A 25,178-nucleotide genomic window follows, 5' to 3' on the forward strand; every position below is an offset into this window, starting at 1 on the left:
TTCTGCACCAACTAGGCTGAGAAAACACTGATGGCTAAATTGCTGTTCAGTGTCATTTCATAAAGTGCCTGCCAGCATCCTGTTCTCAGATGCAGAATGATAAATGTATATTTAAACTTGACAAATTTAATTTCACCTATAACCTTTGATCCTGTTTTTTTGTATCCTCAGGATACAGACCATACATGCCTGTTTCGTTGATACAGGATCTTGTTTATTTTACAGTAACTATTTACGTTCAAGGCTATAATGCTGTTAGCAAATTGACGAGGACACTGATTTCTCTTTTCTTTGTGTTTCCCAAGCAGATAATCTAAGTGATGCCCTGAAAAAGCTGAAGATAACGACAACTGACAGCACAGCAGATAGCTTGGAGGGCTGCTTGGACTGTCTGCTTCAGGCTCTGGCACAAAACAGTAAGTTGTACGGACCTCTCAAATTTTAAATCATATAATGAGATCAGTGGATTGAAATGGGTGCAGTAAAATGTGACAAAAAGACGGACTCAAGCAGTAGGCTGCTGGATTGGCTGTGCTGGGTTTCATTGTTTTTAACCTATATATCTGTAACATTCAGGTAGAACTGAATAAAGTGACAACAGATACCTGGACATTCCAGTCCTTTTTCCAATATGATGAAGTAGCACAATTGCTTTTCCAATTGATCACCAAAGAAACAAAGAACATGGATGGAGAAATAAGGCTGATAAGATGGGGAGAGGGATATGGGAGCTGCTTGCTATTTCTTGTTAAAAGAGCACAGTTTCCTATTTGTTATGTGTATTTCCTCAAACTTCTGATCCCATATTTCTTATTTCCAGTAGTTTCAATTGGCAGAAATAGGCTGGATATCCAAAGATGTTCCAAATTTGAGATGTAGTATGATAACAAAAATGACTTAAGAATAGAACAAGATGTCTTTTTCACCTAAAGCTGTAGAATGCGTGTCCCCACTCTCAGTGGCAGAAAGGTATGGGAAATGAAGATGACAGCTTATAGGACTTTTCCAAGTTTAACTTTCTTAGCACTTCAGATGGTGGTAGAAGAAAAACCTGTGTAGAAATTCAGGTTGAAAAGCTTGTCAGGATAGATAGAAGCCATGATTAGAAATTCCTCATCTGAAAAAAAGGACTTAGTTCTTTGTAAATATCAATACCCTCAAAAGTACATACTATTACTAAGTCCTGTTTCTTTCCTGTGATGGTATTCTATAAATCACAGCCTTTTGGCTTAGTTGGTGTAAAAAACTTCGTGATTTTTTTCACAATAGAATATAAGCACCATCCATATCAAATCAAATATGGATTAAAACAGTCTCTGCATTTAATGGTAGTGGGGCTTTAATTCTGATTATTTTTCAAGGGGATGTCAGCAAGGAAATAATAAAATATTTGGGGTGCAGATCAACTCATTTTTTTCAAGATGTGGAATAATTTTTCTTATGGGTTTATTTATAAGGTTTATCTAATACTTTAATCCAACTTCCAATTGGATTTGGTATTTCCAGTACTTTGAAGTGTAAAACTTAATTGTAAGTACTAAAACCAGGATGGTATGAAAAATGACAAAGTACTTAGTGTAAATAACAGAGTTTACCGTTGTGCCTATGAAGGTCACGTAGCTATTTCACAAGACAAGTTTGGCAGATGCAGAATAATTTTGACTAACATAGAGCAAACGTAGCAATGGTTCCTTGCAACCAGATTACTTTCCTCCATTTCAGTCTAGGGCTTTGCTTTTCCTTCCAAAATATTTTCCATTCTAGCCTCACAGCTGCCAGATCAGACAAGCAGATTATTAGGATCTTGACCTTTCTCTTTTAGGTAGTTTTCAAAAAAATTATCTATAATCCCTCTACCATTTACCATGTTCTTTGCATGTAAGTCAGTAACACGGATACAAACCCACCGAGCTGCCATGTGATATATGTCTTGACGTATTTTCAGTTGCCCAAGATTGAAGGCAACTAAGATGACTCACTGAAAATGAGATGGGTTAGAAGGGGCAGTTTCTCTAACAGCTTGCTGCTGGTTTAGGAGCCTGTATATCAATTCCCTTTCAAGTGAATCAGACACTTGGATACCTTAATTCTCAAGATAGTCTGATGATTTGGAAAAACATCCTTCTGTTTTGAAATAAATTTGTGAGATCTGCATTTAAGAGACTTGAGAGGTAATGAGGTAAATTGCATGTTGCTTGGTTTAACAAAAGTTATAGATTCACCTTTCTAAACAGTGCAGACTCTGAGTTGTTATTGGGCTACCCATATATTATGACTGTCCTTCCATTGACCAAACAACCAATGAATGTCCTTTCTCATCCATCCAGTTAACATCTTAATATGGATTTTATTGATTGACTGATTTTTATATAGATACAGTGTTTATTATCACATATATATGATATCATATAGATATGGGATACACACTATACCTCTGTGTGTGTATACGTTATTAGATAACAATAATTAGAAGTCAGATTGCTTATATAAAACATGTTAATTGTAACACAGAACTAATGTAAATATGATTTCCCAAATAATTATTCTGCTCTCTTTTAGTATATTCCCATGTGTATGATTATATTAATGAAGTATACGTTCTGATTATAGTTCATCATATTAGGGTAACATTAGAAAAATGAGCCATGTAAGGAATAGAGTTTAAGATAATTTTATAGCACTGTGATTTCATTGGGAATTCATGGTGGTATCGTAAGTCACAGAACTTAAAGTTTTATTCCCTCATTAAGCCTTGAAGAGAAAAATATTTTATCTTATAAAGATAAAATTTATCTTATATTTTATCTTATAAAATTCAGTATATTACTAATACACTAATGCAACCCAATCCCATCTCCTGTCAGCCAAAAACAGCAGTTAATCCCAGTGTTAATACAACACTGAGATTTTTAACAAAGGAAATAATCATTTCCACAACTTCAGTTTGGGTGCATTGCACGTACATATGAATGTTTGAGAGAGCATGACAGTGCTTTTAATTGCTAGCTGCCTGCATGCAGCATAGGGTTGTGGTTGCTGCGGAAACATAAGTTAAATTCCTTAGTCTCAGTATAGTGGTACTTATAGTTCCATTTACTTTGCATACGATCTTTTAAATTTTCCTTGTGTTAAAGCATTGCAAACTACTTTCTTCTGGTATTATCTACCATATAGAAAGGGATGGCAAAGTTATGATGAATATTGTAGTTTTTAATTTCTTTTTATGTAATCTGCTGCTTTTTCTTTTGTTTTTCACACTCCTCCTGACAACTCATCGTTTGATAATCCCAGGCAGGCTGTAGTGCCCTGGAACGTGCCACCTCCTCTCTGGCTTTATGAGTTATTCTGCCATTTATCACAGCAATCAAATCAAGAATCACATGGTTTGCTGAATATGACAACTGCTGGTAAATATTTGGCAAACCAAAATCAAATGGTTTTAGCTGGTATTTGTCTAGGGAGATAGTTGTATAGCAATTTGCATCTGAGACCTGGCTCTGAAAATCCTGCACAGCTGATTTCTTTAGGAGACATGTTTTGGAGAGACAAATATTCCCATTTAGGCAGATATTTTAGTTCTGGATTCCCAGCTAACGTAAGTCGGTGCAGAGTTGTATCAGAGAAAATACCGTGATGCTTCAAAGCTCTTGGGCAGCTGCTTAGCAAGCCTTGGCCATCACCTCCTGCTGCTTCAGCTTTTGGTGTTGAGATCGTGAGCTCAGTCCTCCTACCTAAAGCTTCTGTTCAGATTTTCTCTTGAAAGTCACCAGTGGGTTTTCTGAAACGCGTTGGTTCCTGTTTGATGGATGTGTGAGCATCTGGAAGGCTTAAGAAAATGTTGCATTTCTGCCGAGACTGCAGATTTCTCACATTCCTTCATCAGCGATGAATTTCTATCCGATGCCCTGAATCTTCTCTAGGCACTTGCTTTCAAAGGCTTCTGGTTTCCTGTCTTTCATGTTCTGGTGGATTTCCAGTTCTCACAACCATATGTTAACACAGAGGTTATATTTGAGTGGGAAATTCTTCATTTTATTCTGTTCTTTATAGCTGTGGCTTCCATATGTTCTTGAATTTAGGTAGTACTCATGCTCTTCCTATACTTGATGTTCCTTTTTCTGATCTTCACTGGCCATAGAAGATGGAAAAACTGCTCTACTGGAGCAGAAAAATAATGGAGAAATTAGAGATAATGTTTTGTTATTGTTAAATTCAGGGCTCAAGTGGAGAACAAAATCTGCTTCTCTGAAATTTTAAAATGTATTATTGTCTCTATTAATGCCTTTTATTTATGGAGATAAATATCACCTGAAATGACTTTCATTTTTCCCCATTGGGTGGGCATTTTAAGTTCACAATCAAGTTCACGTAAATGCTGATAATGGATTCCAGAGGAAAAAAATTTTGACAGGAGCCTTTTCATATAGAGAGATGGTTTTGCTGAGAAAATGAAGATAGTGCATAAAACCCTGAGGAAGGTTTTATATTCAGCTTCCAGAGAAGGCTTAGGCCTGTTTTTGTACCTAAGAGGATGGAAACCAGCTTAGTACAGGTGCAGTTTCTTCTGGGTAAAACATTCCTTTGCTACAATACCTTCCACCATGTCCCTCGGAAAGTGACATCACCAACAAAACAGACTTTTCTGATTTTTGTAGCTTTTGGCAGTATAGCTACATCAGCAGGAAGGGGTTGCTGGGAGGAAGCAGTCAAGCCCAAATCCCACATCTTAGACCAGTGTACTCATACAAGTGAGAATTTCTAGTCTGCCTCTGATGCAAATGATCTATTGGAGCCAAATTGCATTGACAGTTAAGAACATGACAGTCCATTAAGTTTACCTGAGAATATTTCTAGTTTAATGCCTTTCTGAAAGTTGGGCATCCCGATGGATATTTTGTAACCGGGAATTTTGGCTCAAATACTGTTATAAAGCATTCCTTCTTTTTCCTGGAGAAGGATGCTTGTTGCATCTTAGCTCATGAAGTTGTTGCTTTTTCATGGCACTGAATACCCATAATCCAGAAATGTCTCATCATAAGTGCTGTATCTAATATATTATTACAGTTTACCTATTTAATTGGAACATACTAAATCAAGGTCACTGCTTTTTATTGGACTGTCTCCCAGTAAACTGGTGTATCCTAATGATACTGAATGATAATCACTGCTGCTTAGTGGGATTATATTTTACGTAAATTCCTCTTAATAGTGATTTATTTAGTTAGTGCCAGATAGTTAAATGATGTTTATCCAAGTGTTAAATTCCAAGTGTTATTCAATGCGCCAAATAAATATTAAATATGATATATTTTTTCTTTGGCAACAAAACTTTTTAAAAACATCAGTAGCTTAAAAATCCATTTTATGTAGACGTACTTTTCCAATAAGCACTGGGCCGAATTTTACAGCAGGCATTTCATCTTGCTTGAGAGCACTTTTAAGAGCTTGCTTAAAAGGAATATGAAGCATTTCCTGCATGTGTATAACACACAGCTTTCAAATCTGATTTGATTTTTAAACTAAATTGGATTTGGCGAAAGGATTTTACATTACGGGCCTCGTATTTCCATTACAGAGATTGAAAAACGAAAGCAGGGAGATTCTTAAGGCTTTACCCAGGGTCCTGTAATATGTCCGGTTAGTACAAGTAACAGAGGAGGCAGATTAAAATGTCCACCCAAGCTGAATAGAAAACATGACGATAGCAGAGGATGACATCTGTACTACGATGCCAGACAATGAATGAGGCAGCTGAGGCACTAATACCAAACTCTTTCAGCGACCGTGCTACCGAATTCCCTCCTGTGGGGGTGAGTCAGCAAAGGGGAGCCAGGAAACTGCTCAGATGAAGCCACCAAACTCTGTGTCAGGGCTCTGAGCTACGTCCGTGCAGTTTAGGAGCTCAGGGGTTCTGAGTTACCCAAATTTAATATGCCTTTAATATGCCCAACTTTAATAATTGGAACGGTCTTTTTGGCTAAGTTACATTAAGCAAAAGCCTTCTGCCTTGTGCTGTCACGTATCCGTGGAAGTATTGGTCTACATATTTCTTCATTGAAGGCAAAGCTGGCATGTATTTGTATTAAATTACTTCATTGGTACCTGCAAGAGGCTGTTCAAGGGGTGGGCCTTACATTGAAACTCACTTTTATTCTCTGTGTGTGGCTTTTGGAGAATTTAATTGGTGGGAATCATACAGCTAGTTGGCTGGTGAATCTGTCTCTCCATCTGTCCTTCCTTCCTTGTTAGAGCTGAGATTTTAATTACAAACATCTGTGCACTATCTCTGTTTCTTCATGAAAAATAGGAATTGAAGTTGCCCTGTTGCTGCTGGCAGAGACGGAACAGAGCGAACCCCATGATGGGAACATTCACACAGCGAAGGGAGAATCTCCCCTCCCTGCCTTTAGGGCTCCAGTTTGAAGGACAACTGAGCAGGCAGATTGTAGTTGTTGGACTTTCCCCATGTGAAGAGGCGCATGCCAAAATGAAGTTATATTTATATACTTATTTCTATATAAAAATTATCATTAGAGGATTATTTTTTCTGCAAAATAATTCTTGATAATTGGAACAGTCTTTTTGGCTAAGTTACGTTAAGCAAAAGCCTCCTTATCAGTGCTGCATTCTTTGTTGCGTGGCAGCACATCATTTGTTTCGCTGAGGTTCTTTACAACCCACTTTTTGTGCTTTTGTAGTCAGACTAAAATCCTCACTTTGTGGTTTGGAAAACAGAGTAGGAGGCTGTGGAGAGTGAGATGGTGGTTCTTGAGGGAGGCCCTATATGGAGAGAGCATCAATACTTGCTCTTTGTCACATGAATGTTTGCTACTGTCGTGGCTCGCAGGATGTGTCAGTTAGGAAGATATCCCTTGCTCCCTTCATTCGCCTCCCTTCTGCCTTCTGAAAGAGCAGATGGAATGTTCCTTTCGTGAGGTACGTGGCTCATCATTATTTATTCATGTGTTCATCTTTCTCTTTCTGATGAGAGTACATGTAGGAGGGACATTATAAAGCCAAGGTAATTTTCTGCAGTAGTTTCAGGAGGTTTATAAAATGCCCTTGCAGGCAGAAATAGAGACATTTTTCAAAAAAGTACATTGCAAACACAGTTGGCTTAATAAAGAGGACGCTCACGGAACAGCTCATTTACAATTCTGTGATGTGCCTCATTTCTCATGTAAAGCTCCACAACATGGAAATTATTGCAGTGCTGGCCTTCACTACTGTTAGGTTACATCTAATAGCGTAACTTAAACTCACAGGAATGGTGAACCTATAGTTTCCTTCTGCGAGCAAGGGCAAAGCAGCAGTACCTCTGATAGATGCGCCTTTCCCTTCCCCCTCCCTGCCTTTTCTTTCACTTGAAGGTGGACGAAATGATGCAGAGAGGAGAAAAGAGTGAAATAGAGAGGAGTGAAATTTCACAGGAAATAGAGCTGAGAGGGGAGAGAGTGTGGAATTTAATTTGAGACACTCATTGGATTGTTTTTCCTGTAGTGATTTCTGCTACTTAATTAAGCAGTCTGATAGGCACGGTGCTCAGCTCTCCAGCTCTGATCTATGGCATTAAATAATTTCCTGCCTATACCCTTAATTATTCTGACTTTAGGCACTGCAAAAACCATGAAAAGCAAAGATATTGACATTTTAATCACCCAGCTATGACATTAATAAGATTTTGGCACTATGTGATCTAACATACCCTTTGTCTTGATATCTAGTGATATAAAGAGACATCTAAAGCTGAAGGTTCAACCTTAGAGGTTTTTTCCCCCAATTACGCTGCTGTGACACATCACTGTATTATATTGTGTGCAAAAGGGCTGTTTCTAAAGCAGCATCATTACAGCCCTACAGTTTCTTTGCTTTAAGATAGAGGGCAGTGGGTGGGTTAGTGTATGCAGACTGAAAAATCAGGCTTTAAAAGCAAGCATTTGAAATCTAGATATCACGTATAGCAAAAGGATTTTGAGGTGTGGCCCCCTAACATCAGATTGTTAGGTTTCCTTAGGAGACAAAGGGAACAGATTTGAAAGGGGATGCAGTTCTGCTAAAGGAGGTAACATGGCAAGCATTAGCCGGCTATTTAACATGTGATTAACGTTGGCTATAATTTCCTTTTCCTCTGTATAGAAAGCACAGGAGGAGACTGTGCTGAAGGTTTTGCCTAGATCTCCTAGGAAAACATTTGGTGTTACTTGCTCCAAAACCAGTTGACAATACATTGAAATAGCAATTCAAAAGACAACAACTGAACTAAGTTTTCAAAATAGGAAGCCCTGAGTGAAACGAGCATGCAGCAGATTCAAAACCTTCACAAATAACACCTCTTTGGTGCAGACACATGCAGAAGGAAGCCAGGCTGGCCTTCTCCAGCCTGTGGAGAGAGCAAATAAAGGCAAGAATTGAGGATTGCCCAAGCTGAAGCCTTTAGCAATTTCTAATTGGCCATATAGCAGGCAGCTTTATGTCTTTGTCATACTGTCATATCTATTTTAGACACTGGATTAATTGGTATATTACACCAAGTGTAAACTGTCAGTGTTCTGCAGAGGAAGAGCAGGGCTTAGGTAGACTTGGAACAGACATTCTTGAGGTGCCCCATGGCAATTTTTACACCCAAGGCAATTACTGGCAAGAAGTGGGCTGCATTAGTAACCATCCTGCTGCATGATGCCAGAATAACGTGCTTTTCACCTCAAAAGTTTGACATTGGTGCTCAGACTTGGCAACAAGAATCAGCAGGATGGTTTTTATCTATGTGATCCCAGCCAGCTGATTTCCCAATTTCCAACAGGTCTGGTTTACCCTGTGCTTTTATTGGTGCTCACTTGCTTATCTCAATAAAATAAATCAGTGCATATCTGCCACACACGACTGGCCTAGAGAAGCATTTAATTGTATTTTCCTGCTTCTTGCAGGATGTATTTTGTTCTATTTATTTAATTTATGCTTTGCACAGTAATAAGTCCCTTAAACTACAAATCATAAAAAGAAGACTGAATACTGTGTATCTCAGCAGTGTCGCAGGAGAAAATGTATTAATATCTCCTGTCCACTAATACAGGTTCACTTTCAATTTTGAATTCTGTACTTTTGGTTTTGAACTGAAGGAAGAGAAGGATCTGTTCTCTAATGGACAGCTAAGATGTCTGGATCAGTCTTTAGTGCTGACGTGATTTTATCTGAATTCAACCTTTTCTTCATCTATATATATCCATGGCAGAATATATCTACTAAGTACATTTTGTATGTCAGAACTTATAGAAGCTTCCAAATAAGCCATAAGGCCCTTTATATTATATCTTCTGAGATGGTTTCTCAGCGCATTTTAAAAATTCCAGTTAACTAGATAGCAAACGGGTTAATAATTAGCACTTATGCATAAAATGTTGAAATTAATCCATCTTCAGTTTATACCTAATCTGTCTGTAATCAGATGTCATCACTGACATATTGTAGATGGGTAATCCCAGCCAAAGACCAACAAAGGGAGGAGGAGGACATGGTGAACCACAGCTCAAGAGTGCTTGCAAACTTGCCCTATCTGGCTGTGCTGCACAAAATATACATTTACTTGTTTAGGGGGAAAACAAAGAACATTGTATTGAAAAACTATTGGATTAGTTTAAGGCTCCTCTCCTTTGCTGTTCAAGAGTATATAATATCCCTGCCTTTTCTCCCAGATTTGATGGATACTATATGAAACCAAAATCTATTGATTACTGTTCTTGCTGCCTGGCCTGGCTGTCTTGATAACTCTCACACCAGAGTAACAGCACGTCTAAGAATTGCAGAAAGTGGTGCTCAGAGGCCTGTCTTTTCCACTCTGAAACATCTACATCTGTTTCTCACTGTTCTTGGCAAGCTCGAGTGATTTTTAACTTGCACTTACTGTAAAGCTTTTATTTTAAGTGATGTAAGGGGGTTTGTACATGTTGTAGGGCTTAAAAATGCCCTGTAAGATAGGGCTGTCGAACAACAGACTTGAATGCAGATAGATTTGGTTTGCAAAAGTCAACTAGAGCATCTCGCAGCCGTCTTTGGAGAATGTAAGTAACTTCCATTACGAACGGCGTAAGGAGTCATGCTTCTTTCTAAAGCAATAGCTGCCATCTAATCATATTTTATGTCACACTAATATTCACCTCAAGTATGTCGTTATTTGAAAGCATTGGCAAAGTATGTTTTAGCATCTAGTACCTTTAATTGCAGTGGAATCAATGTTAATTTTCAGTTTGTTACAGAGCTGTTGGCCTCTCTACTACAGCAGAAAGAGAAAAGTTTTGGCCCCAATCCTTGATCTCTACTACTAGAAGCTCAGTGTTATTTTTCCCTCTCCCTTCTATTGAGATTATCGTGGAGCTACTGTAGCTTAGCAGAGTAACATAGAGGTATTAAAGCTCCAGTTCTGACTCCTTCACTGCATTAAGCTGTGCCCTCCGCTCCAAGGACTTCCCCCCATCATTCCTTGAACATTTCCAATAATTTGTTGCTTCAGAGTACCGTTCCTTGATTTTTTTACATTGTTTTAAGATGCTGCATATCACTCCATGACCTTTAGTCCTTCTACCAGGCTCTCCGGTAGTTTGTATAAGTATTTATCTGTATTTACTTATATAATACAGTTAACTTATAAAGATCAATTGATTAGGATTAGTATTAAGTATTATTATTAGTATTAAGTTCTATAAGCACATCATATAAAATAAATATGATCACTGAAATAGCAGTTGGCTTCTTAATACGGAAAAATAAGAACATTAACAATTACCTTTGAGAAGGCTTAACTTCCGTTCTGCTTTTCTTTCTTTTCTTCCTGAAGCAAGCTGATGCACAAGTCATTTCTGTGTGATGTGTTTTTCAGATATGGAGACAAGTGAAAAAATCCAGAAAAGTGGAGTTCTTCAGGTGTTCGCGAGTCTGTTGATGCCACAATCTTCCTGCACAGCAAAAGTAGCTAACGTCATAGCAGAAGTAGCCAGAAATGGTGAGGTTTTCTACAAGAACTTTTCTGCTGGAACATCTTCAGTTTTTCACCTCACTTGTCAGTATGTTTTACTTCATTTATGTTTTCATTTTGTAGATTAGACACCTTTCATATCCCTCCCTTTCACTCTTTCTGTTTTTGTTTTGTCGAATTTTGTTTCTCCGCTTTCTAATACAATCAAAACAGCATTTGGCTGCTGGAATTTGTTTAGTCAATACTTCCATGCTATTTAGTTTTTAAGACCATCAATAGTATAATTTATTGGGCAGAAGCAGCATGCCGCTGGCTTTATGAACTGCATATAGAAAAAAATAATAATTACCTTTGCATCCTTTGTATTCTAGTTAACACACAATGCATGTAGTTACAACAGTAGTATGTATACATATGGTTAAGGGTTAGTAGATTGTTTCTTTGATCTGAGATTTGTGATAACATTAGTAAGTACCATTGTGAGGCCCTTGATATCACACCAAAACCAATTACTCCTATGTAAACAGCATTATATGTTTAAGAGTAAGAGCCCAAGATCCCAGATGAGAATCAAGGGTCCATTTTGGTATGTATTATATACATACAGTCATATAATGTAGGAGATAAACTAAAACTGTTTTTTTCCTTAGAAATAATTATCTTAAAACTCACCCAATGATACCCTGACTATTTCAACATTCCCTTTCCACCTTCTTTTTGGAATCACAATACTACAGCTTCTTACTGATAACCCACAACTCTTCCACCCAATTCACTGATTTTGTGACAATGCTATATATAGATATTCAGAAACAGCATTAACAAGAAAAGATGATACATTAACACCTTGTTCGGTTTTAAGTTTTAAAATTATTTAGGTAAATAGCTAGTAAAAAATGTAACCATAGAAATTTTAAGTTAGAAATGTTTCAAAATGATAGATTCATGCATCTGTATCACATTCTTTTCTCTGTGCTTAATAAGTACATAATAAATATAATAAGAGTATTGCAGGCAACTGTGTGTCCTCACAGTCAGTCCTTTTAGCTCCTACCTCAGAAGGGGGTAAGTTAGTAGTAAGAACAATGTTCACAATATCTGCACTGATTACTACACATTGTTTCCTGCAAGATTCTCTTACAGAGCACTTAGCCAGTATCTTTCAAATCTGAATTAGTACATGAAATCTCTGAATAGTTTCTAATGTATCCTTTTCCCTGCCAGCTTTTAAATTGCTGTGATGACTACACTTTTCAGAAAAGCTGGCATTTTACCTGATTTGTCATACAAAATAGCTGTTGTCTTTTTCTTGGAGTTATTAGCAGGTGTAACTGGGACCTCTGGCAGCCAAACTTAAAGCAGAGGTGTTCAGAAATTATTTAAGGTGCCCAGTGCTTTCAAGACTGAGATGAGCTGGGTGTTTCTCTTTGGAATCTAACTCTGTTGAAATAGTTGCTTATCAAGACAGCAGGGAACACCTCACTTGAATTCTGTTGTTTTCTTTGTCCTCTTACGTAAGAATACAAGAGTTTCATTCTTGTGTTGCACCTTTTTTGAACAAGCTTCAGGGCACTTTGAGAAATGTGTGTTATCAACATTCTACAGATAGTAGGCATTAAACCCATGCAACTGCACTGATTTCCCTATGGTCACGCCATGCAGCACTTGGCAGGACGAGGAGTAGTGCCTCTGAATCTGGGCATTACTGATAAAAGAGCATCTTTTTCATCCCCAATTCTTGTTTTCCTTTTCCGTTCCCCCCATTTGATCCTACACACACACACACATCTGGTCACATCAACTCTTCCTCCTCCCTCTGTGAGCTCATGTTAGTCTCTCCCATTTTAAATATCCAAACGCACAAAACTCCCTTTAGTCACTCTTGTCTCTCCAGCTACAGCCATTTCTCTTTTAACTGTGAGCATACTAAAGGCTTGAGTGCACTTACTACACGGAGTTTCCCCACTGTGGACCTTTTAAACCCTCTTCTGAGGTGTTTAGTCTCCTCTTCTTTGCCAGGTGTAGGAATAAGGACATCATCTTCACAATCTGTAATAGTATAACACAACTACATTTCTCCTTTGAAATCTTGTCCTCCTTTGGTTTGTTACTCTGTCCTCAGTGTGTCTCCTCCAAACTTCTTAAGCAATTCTTCACCGTTTCCTTCAAAGGATCTGCTTCATTTCCCCACCGGGTTAGTGGAAACCTAAATGCCCCCTGTTCTTGCTTACCTTCTCTTTCTTCCATTACCTCTGTGTAGTATCACCTACAAATATACTTGTAGTTACCATTTTGTAGGCAGTTAAGAGAGGAAGAGGCTAAGACAGGGAGACAGAGGCAGGAACATAATACATTAAGTAAATAAACACTGAGGTGAAGCTGAAAGTGCGTGATAAAGAAACAGAGAAAAAGTTACAAGGACGTGGAAAGACAAATTTTAAATAACAGATTTTTCTGATATTTGCTCTATTCATTACGATGGCTAGCATCACCATTTATCACCGTAGAGCATCTGTCTACAGTTTTAAAATGTTACAATATCTTAGAAAGGTGGGTCTGTTTTGCTGACTACTACCTGCTGTTGCACCTGTGCGAGTGTATAGATATTGCTGATTCTACCTCATCTGCTGGCTGATACATCAACGTTTATCATCACATGAGAATTGTATATCTCTGTGACAATTATTTATTTAGCTAAAATAATACTGCCAGATTAACTACAAAAGATACAAGATTTTGTAGCTACAGAAACATCAAAGAACATTGTAATAGGTGCACCAAAGGGAGTATATACGGAGATGTATTTGTACTTCAAGCATTGTTTGATATCTTTGAGTTGTTGGCATGAGGGTTTCTGTTGATCCAGAATCAGAAGAACTTTCACATCGCTTTTTATGGGGACTGTACACTCTGGTTCATTCTGTCTCATAAATGACTAAGTAACACAAAGGTAAACTGATTTTGGAAGATCCAACATAGCCAACATAGACATAATTTACAATTCACAACAAATCAAAAACTAATTAACCTTTGCCTGGTACAGTGATACATTCTGAAGGGCTGGGGTAGACTATTCAGGACTATTCACACTATTGGTGTATCAGGCAGTTGCTTCTGTAAACTTCTATTGTAAAATATGCAGCACAGTGCTTACCTGACTGTAGCTCCTCTGAACACCAGCCCTTTATCTGACACCAGGATAAGTCTCTGTGACTTGCACAGATGTGAAATGACCCTTTGGTTCTCTGTGACTGGGTCCTTTAGCTGTCCTCTCATGGTCGGCATCTTTTGTATTTCTCATTCTTTATGTTTTTTTCCCGCCTTTCTTTCCAAATAAAGAGCTTGTTACTCAGCTTTGATTCCTTTAAAAAAGGATGTTTTAAAGCAGAAGTTTTTCAGGAGTTCAAATTAAGGGAGCAGAGAGTAAAAATGCCGCTCATTTTAGAGGATGAATACGAGCTGTAAGTCACCTCTGTGTTACTTAGGAATTTTAATTTACGTTGAATTTGTTGGGGTGGAAAAAATGTGAATTCACTCTTCTGCGCTTCTTTATGATACTAAAAACATGAGCTATGTTAAATTAATTTCGATGCAAGTCAATTAAATACTCTTAATTACTTCTAAATGAACAAATAATGGAAAGAACACAAGTGCAAATCCTGACCTGGCCTTATTCTCTAGAAACTTGCACGAGACCTTACATTGCTTGTCTGCTCATACATTTATTCTCACAAAAGGCCCAGTTTTAGTGCCGCTGTAACTAGAAGAGACGAAGCTGAAACCCAGTGGTTTGCTCTAACAGGCTTTGCGTTATTTGCAGAGTTTATGCGGAACCCGTGTGTGGATGCTGGGCTGGTCCCTCCTTTGGTGCAGCTGTTAAACTGCAAAGACCAGGAAATTTTGCTCCAAACAGGACGTGCCCTGGGCAATATATGCTACGATAGCCGTGAGTGTTGAAATATGCCATATTTTGTAGATGCTCCTGTAGGAAAGAGGGTAATATTTTGATGTTCTGTACATAGTCTACTGGGGGAGGGGGGGGGGGTGTGTAATTTTTCACTTCTCTTGATATTTATTTACACAACTCTTCTGATTATATGGGACAAGTGAATGGCACATTTGCGTTATTCTTTTTGTGACAGAAAGGTGAAAAAACCCCCATTTCAATACTGTGATACAGCTGGATAGAAGAATAGAAAAGATTTGTGACTCTAGGTTTGTTTTTTTCAAACATAATGAGTTAGCTTTTCAAAGACTGGGTGCTACTGATTTTTACAGTTAATTTTTCCTCAAACAGAACATCTCAGAAAGGAATAGACAGAGTCAGAAGGGATTATTCATGTTCTACCAGTCTCAAAGCTGTGCAGAGCTACATATATATTTGGAATGATGCCTGAGCTATGTTGCTGATTCTCAGAGTTCTTATGTGGCCAGTCAGTTTCTCCAAGATTGCACACTGGCATTTTTGGTAGTCAGGGGGGAGATTGATGAGGTTTTTTAGCTTTTTGTGGGCACAAGGAATTTTGCACTGCAATTGAGTTTTGAAATGCAGTTGTGAGTCCATGTGCTGACCCCATGCACGGCTGTGCCAATGGCAAATCCAAAGCAGTGGTTGCAGTGATTTGAAAATGCAGCTTCATTGCCCCCTTCCTTTAACTATTTTGATAAAAGACAGTGCGTGATAAATATGACACAGAATCAGAGATACCAGGAACATCTTTCTATGCACATGAAGGAATTAGAAGCTTATGGATGTCTGCAGATGGGAAGTGAGATGAAATTGTAAAAGCATTTCGTTATCTTGAGATTTAGTGCCTTATTTCATGTGGCAAGGAATTTTCTTTGTACTATATGTTGCATTTAGTAAAAGTTTTGCTGTTCTGAATACTGTCTGTTGCAAAACCTGAATTATTACTACCCTTTCTCCTTGCTAACCTAGTTTGGAATTTTATATTGTTTTAAATTACTTTGCCTTTGACCTGACGAAGTTAATCAGATTTTCCATGCTGGCATTTCCATTTACAGACAGCTACTGCTTGACAATGCTAATGAATACTTCTTTCATTCAGGATTTGCTTTAAGGTGACCAATCAACTGAACATGGAAACTTCAAGTAGAAGCTGTTGAGCTTTCTATAACATAATTTATTTATAATCTTTTATTTCAGGGTGATATGTGATATCAAGCTCACTCCCAGGTGGCACTGGTTTGTTTCATATAACTAAAATCTACATAACTCTTTATGTCATTGTCTTTCAACCCACATTTTTTCATGAAATACAACAAGGACACATAAAAATAGTTTTGTAGTATATAGATATAGTGGGCTATGGCTGGCTTTTAGGGTGCAGGATTTATCCAGTACAGAAAAGCTGTATTACACACCTTGTGTTGACTTATATGGAGCAAAGCTGGCACTGATGGTGTGTTCCGGATGCCAGGTGTTGCTGTGCCCCTGTGTCACTACCTTCCCTGGGTATTTGAGGAAGATTAATGAATAAAGTGTAACAAAATATCACAAAAATCAAGACTAGCATGTTGGATTTGAAAGGAAGTGCTTATTTATCACATCTACCCTATCTGACTTTATTTTCTATGTTATCTTAACGTATAATGATTATGTAGTTATGTACCGTATCCTAAATTCTTATTTAGGACAAATATTTTCAATATGCTTAGTACTATAAAACTGGTTTTCATTTATGACTATTATTTTTCCCCAATAATGATCTTTAAAGTATAACAAACACAAGTTGTAGAGGCCAATAGTTCTAATAAAAAATGTTATATATTGATAGTCGTTTTCTTTTCAATTGAGAAAAAGCAGCTGTTACCCTTCTCATAATTGGGACTCATATAGGAACTTGAAATACATCATTAACTATATTTTACTATATATATGAGCATTTTTTCACTTCTACTGCCCGTGTAAATATAACATGCAGTAGTAAGGAAGGTCTCAAAGTCCTAAATAAGTGAGTGCTTGGCTGAAGTGATGAAATCAAGCCCATATTCAATGGCCACGCTTGCTGGCCAGAGACCTTACTGACCAAATCCATCTCCTCACAGAAAATACGAAATGAAAACCTGTTGACTTACTGACAGATTTTCTTCTCTATTAAGTTTCAGGTACATATGCACAGTGTTATTGTCTGGTTGTTCATCAGTGTTAGCCCCCTAAAATAACACTGAATCACCTATCTGAGCATGAAAGAAAATACACAGAATTAAATGCATTTTGTAAAATTTGAAGAGGAAAAAAATAGGTCAAATTTATCCCAAGCAGCCCTGAGAGCATCCTTGTCATGTATTTATGTGAGTCTCTGAACATCAAGAATACAGGCACATATATAATAATTGGAAAGCAAAGTAGAAGGAAGGCTTGTTAGTACTGATGAGGCTTCTAGTCTCCCACCCTCCTCCTTGTATGCAGAGATGGAAGAAATAATTGAGGCAGCCAAAAGGATTTTAAGTCAGAAGCAATGATTATAACTAATCAGAGTATGCAGACTGTTCAGTGCTGTCCTACAATTTAAGAACAGATACATTACTGTACAGTCTGTAATTGTTCTACATACTTTATCTAGTAAATGCTACATACACCTCAGCCCCCAAATTTTCGTCAGAGCAGAAAGTGCAAAGCAAAGCAATGGAGATGTGATCTCTCCTCCTCTCCCTCCTTCTTTCTCTCCCACTGTATCTACAGCCTGTACCAAGTACAGCTGCTTTTATTTCTGTATCCCCAGACAGCAGATTCCTCACTCACAGACAGAGTTTTGTCTGAACTATACTACTAGATGCAAAGCTCCTAGCCCACTCATTCCTTTTAACCACCAGTTTGTTGGGTTTTTTTGCTTATAATCAAAGTTAAATTATTAGGCATTGTCCAGACTTACCGTTCTAGCTGCCTCCCCACCGTTTTCCATGACTCAAACTGTAGCTGCTTTTCTCCTGCCTTTCTTTCCAGCTCCCTGTGCCATTCTCCCCAGCGCTGTTGCTTTAGTATGTCTGTTCATTTAGGGCCATTACAGATGTACAGACATTACAGACTAACAGCACATTCCTCCAAACCTCTTCTAAGTTCCCCCTGCACTTGGGGTCCACATGCAACACGAAGATCTCGCCTCCATTCTATGTTTAATATAACGTGGTTCTTGCCACAAAAAGCAATGTCTTAAGTCAGAGCAGATTCAAGAATTCTAATGGAAAATGACGCTATATTTAAAAAGCGTTTTCTTAGCAGATAATAGCCTCACTATTTTTTATCATTAAATTTGTGATGCACATGCTATCTTAATCTCAGTAATTTTTCCACAGGTAGTTTGCTACACACTTAAGTCTTGAACTGATGGACAAACTGTTTTCCTTTGGTTTTTTGTAGCACTAAGCACACTGTAGAAGCTACCATCATTTTACTGTAAAAGTGCTAATTATGAAAGGAAGTGATTCAATAGCCATACAGACTAGAGGGAGTCATGCTGATTGACTTTGATTGAGATTAGACTCTTACCCATTAGAAAATAATTCCTTCTTGCTGGTTAAAGCATCCACATATTCTGAAAGTTATCAAAGGGAAATAATCTCACCATATACCTTGTAAGGGAAATGAAAAATTGCCCGTTCTGCCCTTCCATAATATTCGTATTAATGTTAGTGCTTAGAGATCTCCTTGGGGAATCTCAAAGCTATTGCTTTTTGTGTCCATCCACCACCTGGTTCCTTCATGAAACCACCAGCCTGGGTACATGTTCTCACCAACCATACTTCATGATATAAACAGATATATAGATTTGGAAAGAAACTAAAACTGCCAACTCCTCTGACAGCTGCTTATCTACCTCTTTCTGCAGGAAATCTACTGAATCCTCTTCTCATTTCCCAAGCTGTACATTTCTTTGTTATCTACCCAGTAATGTGTTGTTGGCAAGACTCCTCACTGGATTTTCAGTGATGTGGCCTTTCACATAGACCCAGATCTTTCTTGATCCCAGCCTGAACACCAGACCATGAACATTATAGTACTTCTGGTTAAAAAGGTCTTACATGTGCTATAAATTCTATATGCTCAGCTGCCCTTCCTATAAGGATGTACAGACCTCTTGCAGAGATCTGCTAAGAAAGGCTAAGTACAAAAATAAGAAAACACTGAATTGTACAGTTACATACATTTCCATCTCCGGAGATGAGGTTAATTTCAGGATCTGAAGCAGAAAACCAGACGCTTAAGAATTTAACATACTGGAAAGAAGTCAAATTCCATTTTCTTCAAAAAAATGGCATAACCTTTTTCAGTACCATATGGAAAAGCAGCAGAATCCTAGAACACAACTGGTGTTGGTAATGGCACACTGCTGGCTAATCAATCTTTTGAAGGTCACCCTGATTCATGCATCTTACCACAGTCTTTCACTTTTCATTGTAGTGTCCTACCAAATGCAAATCCCACCTACTCCTCTGATTCCCAAGCAATACCATGAAATTGAGACCAGAGGCTTTCACTTGTTGCTTGAAAACTGATTGTTTAGAACAGCTTACAGGGAATTAAAATTCTAATTTTTAATTGTACAATAATACAGTTTTACCTTAAGATCTGCCCTCTCTAAGGAATGACAGAGACTCAGAAAATGATAGCATTTTTCAGTTAGAAGTCCTTAATAATGCAATGTTTTTCTCTGCAGCACAAGTATTGCATCAGCTAGAAACTGAGCATACCATATGCATGCCAACACATACTCTCACAGGAATATTTAGTACTTATCAGCAATTAATCATGAATGTTCTTAGGAAGCTGTTAAACCATATTATTCTAATTTACTTATTTTATAGCTGGCCTAAATGGAATCAGAATGAGGAAATCTTCCTAGAGCATCAGAAAGAACCATTCGAGAGGCGATATGAAAAACATGAATTGTCATTCTCAGGCTATTACTCTTTTTAAAATCTACATTATAAATATTAACTCTATTGAAACAAGTGGAAAAATTGTCATGATTTAAGCCAAAGATTTACAGAAGAAGGGGGGGAAGAAAAAATTGCCAATGTTTTGCAACTTTTCCTTGCTTTAAGATGAATGAATGAGGCCTGATTTTCTGTTTGTTTTCAAGAGTATAGGTATGATAGGTCCTGCTTATTTTCTGCAGTGCAAATGTTTTTCCTCTTTTTTTTTTCCACGTAAAATTATTTGAATAAGCAAAATAAGTAGATCAGAATTCTGTCAGTACATGTACCAAAAAAAACCCCATGAAACAAAGCCAATTTCTTCTGATTCCTTCCTTTCCCTCCAGCACTTCATTCACAGTCTGTAAAGTGTGTGTAGTGCTCAGAAACACCTGCTTAATTTGCAGTTGAAATAGAAGCTACAGGCAACAAGGAAATTAAAACAAATAAGAGATGGAGGGTGTTTCCAGGGTCTTAAAGGGGGTCGTGAGCGGACTTTGAAAGAAATCCTGCTGTGTTTACTAGATCTTGCTGCCACTCCAAAAGCGGGTTAAGGATGCAAATTTTGGTTAAGGACTGAGCTATTTCATCACACTTCAAAGCTCGACAAAGCAGGAAAGGCAAGAACTTGGCATTCCCCTGGTATTTATGAAGACTAAAAAAATTCCTTGTCAGGAAGAAAAGCTTTTAGCATTTCAGAAAGTGAACAACACAAGATATGTAACTCTTTTCCTTTCAATTCAACCTCCCTTTTCATGTCTTTTTTTCACTTTGAAATTGTTCATATTTTCAGGTAACAGCAGAGTTACATGCTGTTGCTTTCAAGCCCCTCAGAAAACAAAGCTTGTTAGTCAAGTTTCTAGACATGGCCAAAGCTTATTCTACTTTATTTAGAAAAGCAGGCATTATGTGAGTAGAAATATCAACTGTCACTAAATCAGCAATAGTAGAGAACATCAACTGAATTACATTGGAAAAGAGAAGAATGTTAGCATCTTGCTAAGCATTGCTTATGTATAATTGCAAAGTGTTTATGATTTTTTGTTGTTAATCTTGCAGCCATCATTCTTCTCCTTTTAACTTTGTGTTTTAATACAGTCTAATTATATAATCATAGCTTCTTAATAATGTAGAATATAATTTTGTTGTGCTCTCAGATCCATTTCTGCAGATTTTTGCAACACTGTGTGCACCATACATATAGTGCACAGGCCAAGCTTTTTAGTTATGTGATAGCTACACAGGCATCTGGTTTTATATAGCATTGCATACAGTGCAATGACAGCATGGAGTTAACATACGACATGATGCAAACCACCTAAATTCAGTTACTTTTGTTGCGTTTGTATCTAAGGAATACGGGTGACTCTCAGAAACAGAAATTGGACATTACTGGTAAAGAACTATGTTGGTAAAATCTGTTCCTTATTACAGTGAAGCTCTTGAATGTTTCAGCCAGGGGACCAGGAGTCTGTTTAGTCAGAGGGTTTTTATAATACTCTTTCTGTGCTAATATAATCAAGAGACCATGCACGCAAGAGGAAGTTGCAGCCTAAGTATTTGATAAAAGATGGTGAGGAAAGAGTTAAGTAAAGCACTTACCTGAGACAGTGTCCAGTTTATCAACCGCATCTTGGCACCACCTGGTCCCTTGGGCTGCATTGCTGGGTGCTCTCCAGTCAAATGGGTGGGTTCCCTTCTGCCAAAGGGGGAAAATATTTCCTAAAACAAAACACTTTGCTGGTCTTTCTCAGGCTGTATCCTGCGACATTTCAGATACAAGAGTCTCCTACGGGTCAGCTCCTCCGTGCAGGCCACGTACCAACAAGCTTGGAGTTGCTTGGAAGGCCAAGTCCTCTTGCTCCATCTGTTAATAGCATGAGATGCTATAAATGCCTATTTACCAGTGTAGAAAAACTGCCCGATGTTTTCCTGTATAATTGGATTCCATAATTTATTTCATGCCGTATGGAATAACGAGCACAGGCTGGCTTCAGCTCTGACTTATGCTCGCATAACCCTAGAGTAATTTGTTTGACTGCAATGGAATTACTAAGGAGTTGCACAGAGATAAAAAAATCAACTGATGGATCTGCTGTAATCATACTGCACATGAAAAGGAAGGCAGAGAGAAGTGCTATATTCAACTTTGAAGGCTTTTACCTGACTTTTATATATCTAGTAGAACTTTTTCATTGGTTTATTTTCAAATAGAATTCAGTACTGGAAATTCTTACACCTTCAAACTAAAATCTCCTTGGAATCCAGAACAAATCCAGAACAAATCACCTGCCAATGCTGTGACTAGTAGTATTTTATGTCTTGTTCCTAATAAAAACATTTCTGCCTTTATATTGAAATCTCAGCTTCCCTAGTAGAGTTTGACTGGAAGTGAAGTATTAAGTCTTGGACAATCAACTCATCACTATTCTTTACTCTGAAATCAGAAACACATTATTTTTCTCTATTTATCTGACATAAAAGGAATATGAAAAATAAGCAAATTTTATTTGAATTAAATTGTGGAGTTGAATCTGGCTCACATTTAACTGCTGCCTCAGCATAACATTAGGGAGATTGCGATACTGGCGCATTTACCCATCTCTTCAACCATTACCCCAAAGTCCTGACTGGAGATAAATCCCACAATACTCCTAAGTGAGATTAGCGCTTGTTGGCATTGATAATCTATGGTCCACACATCGGACATATGACAAGGAGTCTACCAAAACCACCTCTAGATGTCAGTTTGGATACATTTTCAAATTGTATTTGTTAGAATAAACCAGTTGCATGAGAGGGCCAGTTTGCTGCTGCATCAGCTGTTGTTAGCCAGCAGATACACTGGCAAGTTTTATCCAAAAACATCAATGGTACGTATTTTAAGTCCTTGAAGGCGCTATATTAAAAGACAGCATTCTATTAACATTTCTAGTTTACTCTTATTTACTATTTTAGCAATACTTTCTAAAAGAATAACTTATGAGACAGTGCCTCAATGCAGCCGGAGTTAGGGCTGAGGAGAGTTGCCAGTGATTTAAGATGAACTGATGACAAGACTATTCTGTTTCTCTCTGAAGCAATCATGACTAATCCAAGATTATTTTTCTTCATAAAGCAAAAACTTTAAGGCTATATTGATTGATTTTAAACAAATAAGCAAATAAAACTGTACTTCTGGTAATCAGAGTCTTGCAATTCCTGAAGGAATCAAAGGAAATTTCACTTCAAGATAGAGCAATCCCAGAAACATCTTTAAAAGTATTAAAACGTGAAGTGCAAGTGCACAGAAGACATGGAAAACACAGCAAACAATAACAGTGCAATATAATTACGTGAATTTCCTTGAACATAAAATTAATGCGATGCTGCTCTCTGTTGTGCAATAGGGTTGTAGTCTGTAGTCGTGCAGAATTGACGGGGTCCAGAGTCCAGTGATTTAAAAGCACACACAAACGGATCTAAGATAAAAAAGTAGGGTCAAGTATTAAAACAGAATGACAGCATTGCATTTCATTTTCATCTTTACAAAAAAGGTAAATTCCCAGTTTATACAAGTGGCAAAGTTTTTCCTTATGTCTACATAGATAATGTGGTTTACACTAGGTAAGGTTTTGCCCCTACCGTTTAATAGTGGCTTTTAATATTTTCTATTTTCTTTAAATGATTTGATCATTACCCCCAATTGCAGACTATAAGAATTTTAAAAGAAATACCGTATTTTTTCCATGTCACCAAAAGCTGCTGTCTTGGCAGCTTGGCTCACACAAATCGGAGACCTTGATCATACAAACCATTCTTTCCATACTGAGCTGCACCATTCATACCAGTGCAATTAGTTACGTCAATTAACTTCTGTAGAACATGAATTGGAGAAAGAAAAAGTCAGGTTTACGTTTGCAAGACAAACCCGTAACATTTCAAAGCACAAATCTGAAATTGAACCTCAAAAGATTGTTCTTACGAAATGCTGTCAAATAGTTTTCTACCTGATTTTCTGAGAAATTGGTGTATTTTCAAAGCCTACATCTATCATAAACATTACAATAACACGGTAGCTTGTGATTTCTGGTGCTTTTTAAAGGTTAGCTCTACTTTCTGCATTTTGAGTCTGCAAACCAGCGCAGGACCCCTACCAAGAAATATCATTACATATGAAATTGTATTGCGAAACACAAAATTCACATGTCAGAATGAAGATACAGTAACAAAGACTTATTAAAGAACTGTTTGGAAAGCAGTGGCACTGTGGCCATCATGATGTAAAGATTTGATAGGCAAAGGTAATACAGTATTCATACCTCACCTTTTTTGTGAGAAAAATGGACAAGCTTCCAAACAGCATTCAGTACATCACTATTTGAACATAATTTTCTATGCTTTTACTGAGTCATTATTTAATTAGCTGTGATGCTATCATCACCAGAATCATAGACACCTACCTGATTTTTATCAGCCTGTGGGTTTACTCACCATATACACACTAAAATGACAATGTGCATCTTTGCAGGACCACGATCATTTCTGAAGGACAAATTATTCCTAAACTGTGGTTTAAATAACAGAGATGACAAAGAGAAAAGTTTGAAATAATGTGAGTTTTTACAACTGTCTGAGACTGTGCTGTTTTGTCCTTGTGAAGACACAGGTCTATATCCAAATAGAACATTCATCTGCTTCTTTAAATGTCACTTGGATTGGCAGAGCTTAAGTTTTATATTAAAAAGGGTCCAGTATGAAAACAACAAAGCTAATATAAGGTTTAGATTGAAGATCATTGGGTCAGCTATTTGCAAAGGTATTTTCGGGTATCTGCCTATACTACAGCACAGCCCTTTGTCTGACGTAACTATATGTCCAGAAATAATAATAGTGGCAAAAATCAAAGTATTGGTGCATGTGTTTTAGAAATAACTCATTGACTGTCTATAGCTTATGCTTTACATTGGTTTTATACTTCAAACTGTCACTTTAATTGTTTTTTCCTGTTAACCTTTTGTGCCCAAGTGGTTTATTTTAGGGTTTAGTAAACTGGGAAAGAAAACTGAAGGGAAAATTATGCAAACACACCTTGGGAAAAGCAAATTGAAACTACTCCAAATGCTGCATTTAAAGACCTTCCAATCACATGCACTAAAAAAATGTTCATCTCCTCTGTTCATAGGAGTGTTGTGGATGGAATTTTTTTACACAGCTTTGATTTAGCAGCAATTTAGGATTTATTAATACTTTGTGGTAAATTACAAGGTTAGGTGTTATAATTACTAATAGCACT

General features: G+C 37.5%; 1 protein-coding gene across 1 annotated transcript in view; it reads left to right on the top strand.

Annotated features, from left to right (window-relative positions):
* Positions 1-25,178, top strand: part of RAP1GDS1 (Rap1 GTPase-GDP dissociation stimulator 1) — a gene marked incomplete at its 3' end in the record, with an annotated part of 81,960 nt that overhangs the window by 30,205 nt on the left and 26,577 nt on the right. Inside the window, exons 2-4 of the mRNA XM_080344529.1 lie at positions 309-416; positions 10,871-10,993; positions 14,787-14,912. Of these exons, the coding sequence (XP_080200655.1) occupies positions 309-416; positions 10,871-10,993; positions 14,787-14,912 (357 nt within the window). The remainder of the gene's footprint in view (positions 1-308; positions 417-10,870; positions 10,994-14,786; positions 14,913-25,178) is intronic.

The sequence above is a fragment of the Nesoenas mayeri genome (assembly GCF_963082525.1).
Source record: "Nesoenas mayeri genome assembly, chromosome: 4".
NCBI lineage: Eukaryota > Metazoa > Chordata > Aves > Columbiformes > Columbidae > Nesoenas > Nesoenas mayeri.